This window comes from Etheostoma spectabile, chromosome 15 (genome assembly GCF_008692095.1).
Source record: "Etheostoma spectabile isolate EspeVRDwgs_2016 chromosome 15, UIUC_Espe_1.0, whole genome shotgun sequence".
NCBI lineage: Eukaryota > Metazoa > Chordata > Actinopteri > Perciformes > Percidae > Etheostoma > Etheostoma spectabile.
Window position 1 is genome coordinate 8,062,085 of NC_045747.1, and position 8,829 is coordinate 8,070,913.

Below are 8,829 nucleotides of genomic sequence, written 5' to 3' on the forward strand. Positions count from 1 at the left end.
TCACGTCTCACATCCTTATCCTTTCTATCTGCCCTTTCTCCCTCCATTCTCTGCCCTCTCCTGGTGAAGCCATTCTAACTGAGTGGAGCACTTTCCCTAAGCAGACATGAAAAGCCACGGCTATTACAGCCAAGTCATGCTTAGTTTTATATTTAACAGTGCGGGTAAAGGCTGACGGTGGGGAGGGGCAGAGGGGACTTCAAAGCATGCCTTCAGAATGGGATTTTCAGCTTAAATCCACATAAGGAAAAAATTGTCATCACTGGGAGCCAGCATTATTTTTGTCTTCTTAGAGGAAAGCTCACCTGGGCCATTTCAACAATACAAACTATGCACGAAGATGTATGTACATGGCAATGGGGGCCATAAAGCAGTCAGGGGAGCTTTAACTTCTGTAAGTGTTCAACACTTGCTTCTATACAAATGCTGTGAGCATACTGAACAGTAAGCCCTGTAGCAAGGGATTAGGCTTACTGGAATGGACATGAAGGGCAGTATCTAAAATATCAAATACTGCCTTTTAATATGCAAAGAGAAGGATTGAAATAATTCTGATATTTATCACAACTTTCAGGTACTGTTGGCCTATACTAAGGGCTCTTACTGGGGTGTATACCTCCTTGCCCTGTAGAAGGTGTGGGCCCTGATCATCGGCCAAGGTGTTGTTCCTCCCAAAGCTTGATTTGAAAATCTAAAGAGATAAAGAGGAGCAAGATTAGGTGATGAGGTGACTGAGGAGTTCAAAGAGAGAATGTTTGTTTATAGAACAATTTTTAAAAAAACACAAGAGACCCCTTGACAACTTACCGGAGACAAGGGAATGGGGTTTTGTCGCAAATACCTAGGGTTTTCAATCTGAAAAAGTAAATAGAAAAACTTTAAACTCTCTTTTCTTTCTTCTTCTCCTAACAAAGCCTTACCACTACACCAATCTAACCGCCACCCTCAGTTTGTCATAAACAATGCGGGAAACACATCAAAAGCTCTGTGCAGTGGCTAGAGTCTCTTCCGTCAACTCTTGTCTGTTTAGAAAGACAGAATGCGTCAGGCTACTTCAAGGCATTGTGTGTGTGGCCGGCTCCGTTTCTGCTCTCAGCCCCTCTTTGCTGTCCTAACACAGCCCTTTTGTCAACACTCAGGACCACTAATCTGTAAGCTATCCCTGGTCCGTTTACCATCACATGGAGACATGTGTGTATATATCCTTGCCAAACACTGACAGGGTGTGTCCTTTGATTATAATAAGAATAATAGGGTCACAGTCCAAATCACTCTGCAGCATTACAATAATACAGCTCACTAACTGTGACACAAACTGCAAAAAAACACTGTGTTGACAAACTGCTATTTTCCTTCCCACTCATGACCTCATTATTTTCCTGTGAACTCACACCATCATACCATTTCATAGTGTGTCTCCCTCATGCACTTAGGCTGTCTATAAAGGTTGCTGCAGTAACTAACGGCAAGTTCACAGCCTTTTAAAGCAGTGGAGCTGACTTTGGAGATGACAGCAATGACGCCCAGTAAACAGTTCTGTTACTAATCTCTTCAACATGGGGATGAAGGAGGAGAACAAGGAAGAAGAAGAGGGGACTCTGTTTGGTAAAATAAATTAAGAAAAAGGATTTAATGCACAACCCTGATGGAGCAGATCCAGAATGAATGAAAGATGAGAGAACAGAACCTGAAAGAGCCTCAAAGCTTGGGACTAAAATAGTTGCAGCTACTATTGTACAAGGCTAAAGTCACAATCTGTTGCTTCAGGGTGAGCCAGAAATGAGGGAAATAGATAAAAGCAGCTTTGCATTTTGACTTGATGAGTCGTGATGCAGGTAAAACAGGTCAGACATTTTGTTAGCTGATGTACTGTAAGCTCTCAACAAAAGGAGAAATCCAGCTTGACTACAATCACATTTGCTGTAAACTGTAATACATGCACACAGAGAAACACATGCACAAGTGTACCTTGTAGTCTCCATAGAGCAACATCAATGGTGCGTGCCATGATGTGTGATGAATTGCTACTTATATTTGGCACTGGCTTAAAAAAATAATCCATATTTACCAAATGAGGAATCAATCAATATCCTTCTAAACTAGAGCATAGGCTGAAAACAAGAATGGGATTTTTTTTTATAACCACAGACAGCCAGTCATCAGATTTGACTGAGCATGGCCCACAGGGCAAGGAAGACGTGTAGACTAAATGCTCTGGTGTAATGCTGGCACAGTGTGATACTAAACTTGGATTTGGTGCATACGTATGCCTGTACACAATCTAATTCTGCGTGCCCACACACATGCTCCAGTGTGCTCATGTTTGTCCAGCTTCCCAGCTGGCACAGCGTCCTGTGTCATTGGAAGCTGACATGGATGGATGGACCGACACAGAAGAGGAACAACACTCCACAACACAAGGCCTTGCTCTCCAGCCAAACAAACACACGGTGATTGATAGCTTCCTAGTTTAAGACTAGCGTTGAGCAAGCCGTCAGCACACCCATCTAACCACAGACAACGGGACCGCCAAGTGGTAGTGAATACCATGGAATTCTATACAACAAAATAGGCCAGGTTTTTTATGCAATTTTCTGTTGCCTTTTTTCCTTTTCATAATGGGTCAGTGTATGCTGCACTTCAATGCCTGTAACATCAACTCCTATTAGATAATAACGCTAACAAGCAAACAAGAAACAGACTAAGAAGAAGAAACTTCTATGTCTGAAGCAACCTGCTGTCTACTGTCCAATATAGCCACCATGCCGACTCCACAGACTTTATTACATTAGAGGTGAAATGAACAAACTGATATGGACTGTTTCAGAACATCTAAAGCAAGGCTAAAGATGTTCTAGATAGATAGATAGATGACGCTCGGATGGGATGAAATTTCGTAGGAGCTGGCTGCTTTGAAGCAGTGCATCTATAAAACTTCTGTAAAGAAGAAGAAGACATACTTTATTAATCCCTGAGGGAAAGTTCAATTTGAAAGAGGGTTTCTGTGTGTGTGTGTGTGTGTGTGTGTGTGTGTGTGTGTGTGTGTGTGTGTGTGTGTGTGTGTGTGTGTGTGTGTGTGTGTGTGTGTGTGTGTGTGTGTGTGTGTGTGTGTAGGAACATCTGGTGATTTAAAAGATGCAGGCTTGGGGGAGAGTTGCCAAGCAATGCCTCTTATCAGCGTCTCAACACAGACAAGTGCAGAACGGGGCAGTCCACGGTTTCGCGTCTGCTGATAGATACCTAAGATTACCTCTCTATTGAAAGAGAGAGGAAGAGTTACATGGAAAGATGTGGAGAAAGGTAGATGGACACACAGACAAAGGGAGAAAGTGCCAGAGAGACTGAAAGAAAAGATTGTAGAACAGAGAAAAACAGATTGGGGAAAAAGAGAATCTGTTCTGTAGAAAACATCACTGTGTGAGTAATGTGGGAGAGAGGACTGAAACGACGGGAAAAAGAAAAAAAAGACTCTGGGTCATGCAGGTGAGGAGATAGGAATAAATAAAGGAATAAAAGACATGAGGGCAGAGTGCTTATCAAGCCCTGGCCTGGTGCACTCCAGACAGAGCAGATAAGAGAGGCACACACATCTTCAAATGCTCAGTTTACACAACCCTTCTCCCACTACTCATCCCACCCTTACGTCCTACAATAGCAATGAGCTGCCTAAGGAAGTGGTTTTAAGAGGACATAGGTGAAAGGGCTTTTACACCCTTTTGTTTAAGCAAAGTATAGGGCAATACAGCTCAGCATCAATGCCCTATTGATTTAAGTGTACTCGTGAGCTTCAGATTCACTGTCACTGTGAATAAGTTGCAGCATAATGACAGCTGTATGAAACCATGAAGCTCAAGGCATGCCCCTGGACTCACCCCCAGGTTCCAGCTGTTGAGACAAGCCTCCAGGTCACTGTCATCGGGAGACATATCTGCCTTCAGCCCCATATCCACCTGAGGAGAAAATACGGTGAGCGTAAGAGTGTGTAAACGGCGAAAACAGGAGAAACAACATGGAAATTGTTATAAATTGGGGGGAATTGAAATAATTTCATTGGCAGTTTGGCCTGAGGAAGCAAACATCAGACAGTGATTGAGGTTATCATTTTGACACAATGTAATTTCTCTCTTGGCAATAACAAAAGGGTTCTTTAAAAGCTTACAGATATACAGTACAGCGATGTGTTCTCCTCCCACATGAACAGCTTTCTACTCCCTCGTTATCTCCATCCCTCCACCCTTTGCACCCTCACTCTCCGCCCTCTCACATACAGCACTCCAGATGTTTGGCAATTCCATTTCTCGTCATGGAGAAAATTCCACAAAAGGGGCATATGCGGCTTGACTGCCTGTCATCCCTGTTTCCCCCAGCCTTTTGTTACACCGGGCCTCCGGATTTGTTTTATACACTATAATTTTAATGTTTCCATGGGTTCTGTGGATACAAGATCAGTTTACTCAAGTCGAGGTTGGGCAGCAAGGTTGAAATGGTGGAAATATCTAATAAAGTTAAGAGAGTGATAGGAAAAGGAGAGATTTAGTTAATTTGATTAGGATCTGGTGGAGTGTGGACCTTGGGTGTACCTCAGCGGAACTGCACTGACAGAGAAATTGCTGAATGAATAGCTCAGGATTAAATGTCCCTTCTGATTAAAAAGGCATTAAGGTCCCAGAGACTCACCCTCAAACAAAGTAAACATTTCATTTCAATATCTAGGAATGCTGGGTATGCGGTTCACTGGCTGTTCAAAGCAGCGTGTCACAGTTTCTGTATCACATTAGAAATTTAACACATCGTGTTAAACACTGATAAGTATGAATGGCCTCAAATGGTTTTGGCCACATTTGTACCCACAGTTGTGCCAATGAACTGTACGTTGGCTTTCACCATGAACGTGTACAGTAAATTCATGATGGTTTGATGACACATGAAAACATATTTCACGAAACAGCTTCTTACTATGAGAGCGGTCCTGCATGAACACAATTTTCTGCCAAAGTTAGAACAGATTTACATGCAGATTCCGTTTTTTTCCTGTGCTCTTCTCGCTGGTTTGAAGAGTTGTGATCATTTTGATTGAGGCAATGAATTGTTCTGATTTTATTGATGAGGACGTACAACTTTATTAGTTGCACCCAGCTAAAACTAGTGCAGTCTAACTCATCAGCCCTGCAATAAGTCCTACTTACATGAACGTTATAATGTCTGGTTTTAAGAGAACCATTTCAAAGGCTGTAGTTCTTGTGCTGTTAAATTGGGTTCGGTTATACTAAGATGTACTGTATGTTCAATATTTTGTCCACCCCACCTAGATCAATAAAGTTAGAGAAAATAACAAAAACACCTCTCAGTATAACACACTATAATTCAACAGCACCACAAATTACTTCCTCCAAAATGACCATAAATTTGAATTAACAACGCTCTTACACAGTTTCAGCAAAAACTGAAAATTAGAGAGCTCAACAGTGTAGTTCTGGAAGTGAAAATAATATTTATTTTCTGCAAGGATTTGGATTATTAGCCATACCACCCAAGCTAGACTTAACCACTGCAAGCCTATAAAACACTAAGTCTACGATTGTTTAGGTACACAGTCTTGCACCTTTGCTGTTTTCAAAATGTTTTTTGAGCCGAATCAAATGTTTTATGGTCCAGATTCATCTCGTAGTTGGTTGGCTTGGTTACAGGCTTAAAATTCTTCATATAAACATTTTTTGAAACATCATTGGAGCAATTGAATGGGGAAAATCCTTTCTGGGACTGGAGCAGTCCAAAAAGTGGGTGGTCACTGTTTGATAGCTCTATACCCTTCATGAAGGTAAGTTTTAGCTATGTGTACCTAATCCATTGGCAGCTGAGTGTATGCTACTATCAAATGTATTGTGATCCCAACCATTATGTGGGGAAATGGGTTCAGGAATTTCAAAATTGGTCCACATTAAAGAAAGCGAAACATTGTGGCTACTAGTTGTATTTGCACCAGACGTGTGGTTGACATTCTAAAATATGGTGATGGACTAACCCTCCTGGCATCATGTCTGGGTGACTGTTTCAGTGGACTGGAGGACACAGGTCGTGACGGGGTCTTTTCATCATACAGCTTTCTCCTGGAAGAGAAGAGCGAGAGACAAAAAGGAAAGTGTGAGTGGTTCCCCTACAGTGCAGTATGTTTGTGTGTTGTGCATGTCTCTGAAGTCATGTCTTTTGTCCCTCTGTTTGCATATGAATGTGCTTGCATAGGCAGCATGCTTCACTATTTACACAGATCAACATCTGGCATTGGTTGCATGGTTTGTGGTCTGCATTTTATCCCATCTGAAAAATAAACGTCACTGCTATACATGACTTTGTTTCCATGGACAGCCCACGGGGCGCCAGTCAACGGCTTTTTCAATCCTTTTATAATCATACACCTCAATCATTGTCTCTTATTGTGACCATCATGGTTAATCCAGGGACCTTAACGGGGAACTGCTTATATTTATTGGCACACAAACGCACACACTTCTCATTCTCACTACACTCTGTGTCGCACACACAGACGGAACACACGCATTACTGAGCTCACTAGCTCATTAAGCGCGGCACATGAGGCACTAATGGCCCACTAATGCTAATTGAATGAAGATGTGAAAGGAGATGGGGAGATGTAGGACAACAATGAAGAAGAAGAAAATCGCTGTCATCTAATTGAGACATCAAATTGTTTTCTAGAGGGCACTGTTTCACACTTACAACTTAAAGCCTATGGGCGCTCCTTTTCTCCTATGTAATTCTTTTTAGCATTCCTGGTGTTCAGAATTTTGAACCTCATTTGTCACAGGCAGTGTTATCTCATGAGGAAATCACATGAGATGTAGATGTAATATAGAACAGCAGGGAAGCAGAGTTGCCTTTGTAATTTGTATCGTATACCTCAAATCCCCTAACTTAGTACACGCATTCAACACCAATGCAATATTTATACTTCTTATATCTGTTTGTTGACTGAGTACATGTTGTCATATGTAATATGATTCTACTATGACAAATTGATTAACTGATTACAGTTTATATTGATATTTTACCTAGTAGCTATTTTACAGCTGTGACGAAGGACAACCTCTGCAGGCAGGTTAAACTGGCTGCTGGAAAATCAGCCAATCAGGAGAGGCACTGCGCTCTGCTGCTCGCCAAAGAAGACAGCTTAAGTTTCAGTTTCGGGAAAAGTTTGGAAGAGAGCTGGCGTTAAAAGACTGCTGTAATTATTTCTAAGTTCCTAGATTGTGTGCGTGCAACTACCAGTATGTAATTCTGACAGTTTGTTATTTGTTTCTTACCTCATAATAATGTTGCACTGTGTTTATTGCACTGCAATAATGTTGCGGCATGTTGTTGTTCTTGTATTATGGCGGAGCCTCGTACAGCCCGTGTGTTTGTTTAGAATGCTGCATATTAAGGGAGGTGTTGCTTTGCAAGCCTTATGTTCTCTATTAAAATATTGATGTTCTTGCACAATGTGTAACGTTTGTGTTAAGGACTTCTGCAGCTCCTAATTACATGTTAAGCTGAATTTAGCATGTTGTATATTGTTGCAGTTAATGTGCAGCACATTAAACTTTGAAGGGATATAGTGTACTAATGCATTGCTGAGTTTGTATTTGCTTAGTAATAAGCCTTCATTATGACATAATTTAACATCTTGATTATGTTTGTTTATTATACTTGCTAGGCATGTACTCATTATTTGAACTTTATATAATCTACATTTTACTGATGTATGCCTGTATCTCTGTTTCAGAACCACACACACACACACACACACACATACATTATTCAAATAAAACATTTAAAAGGAACATCTCGTCTGCATTCTAATCAATGCCCCCCCCTGGTGGCTACAACCTTTTAAAGACCAGCCAAATATACAGTCCTCCCCAATCACCAAAACAACAGCACTAACTAGAGCGTGGATGGCCTGTTAAGTTATTGCTATGTTCCTGAAATGTCTGGCTCTATATAGAATAATCTATTGTTGGCTGCAATGACTGTACTGTTTTAAAACTGCTTTATTTAACCGTATGGACAGTGATGTGAATATGTTGTATTTGTTTGCCTGGTATATTTTGACAATTGACAATTGTGTTGTGATGTTGTACACAAGTATTTTGTTCTCAGGACACTCTGGTAAAAGAGAATTTTATCTCAGAGATTTAAAAAAAAAAAGCCTGTGAGCAGTCGTTGAAAATAAGTTATTTTTTATGTTCTTCAGAGAAAATGAGCCAAGGACAATGAGTTTTAGTTAGAAGAAACAATAAATAGCAAAATTTCGTCCCACAGACTCAAACGCCTTACAAGGGTTAAAGCAGCAGATTCATATGTAATAATTACATTGTGCTACTGTACAGTTAATGTCATGGTGTGGTGTGATGCTCATTTACACAACAGGAAGTTTCTCAGTGACAAGCCTTGTAATGCCATGTAAATAATGTGTTATAAATGGATAAATTGACTTGTGCACCATCAAAGTGCTGATGCACATCAGTTGCAATGGGAGAGCAGGAATAACTGAGGTATGCATAGAGTACCTGTGAGGACCAAATGTCTTTAAATAAATGAAGTTAAAAAAAAAAATATCACAGAAAAATACAATACTTTTACAATAATTCCACCATTAGGCATTAGTATTATATTGTGTTACCATTTCAGAATTAATTATGATCAAAATATTTTAAAAACCTACAGACTTCAGCTTTCATGTACTTCCTCACTCCTTTTCTCTCACATACTGGTTTGTCAGTGCGTGTGTGTGTGTGTGTGCGCGCCCACACACACACACACACACACCCA

At 40.7% G+C, this 8,829-nt stretch overlaps 1 protein-coding gene across 6 annotated transcripts in view; it reads right to left on the reverse strand.

The window, feature by feature from the left end:
• The window catches only part of cep112 (centrosomal protein 112), a 102,682-nt gene that overhangs the window by 84,348 nt on the left and 9,505 nt on the right, over positions 1-8,829 (reverse strand). For 2 of the 6 annotated variants that reach the window (XM_032536685.1, XM_032536681.1), the window contains exons 5-8: positions 6,023-6,107; positions 3,873-3,950; positions 808-855; positions 605-691 (exon numbers count right to left, since the gene is read on the reverse strand). In XM_032536685.1, the coding sequence (XP_032392576.1) occupies positions 605-691; positions 808-855; positions 3,873-3,950; positions 6,023-6,107 (298 nt within the window). The remainder of the gene's footprint in view (positions 1-604; positions 692-807; positions 856-3,872; positions 3,951-6,022; positions 6,108-8,829) is intronic. The other 4 variants (XM_032536682.1, XM_032536684.1, XM_032536683.1 and 1 more) reach the window with 4 other exon arrangements.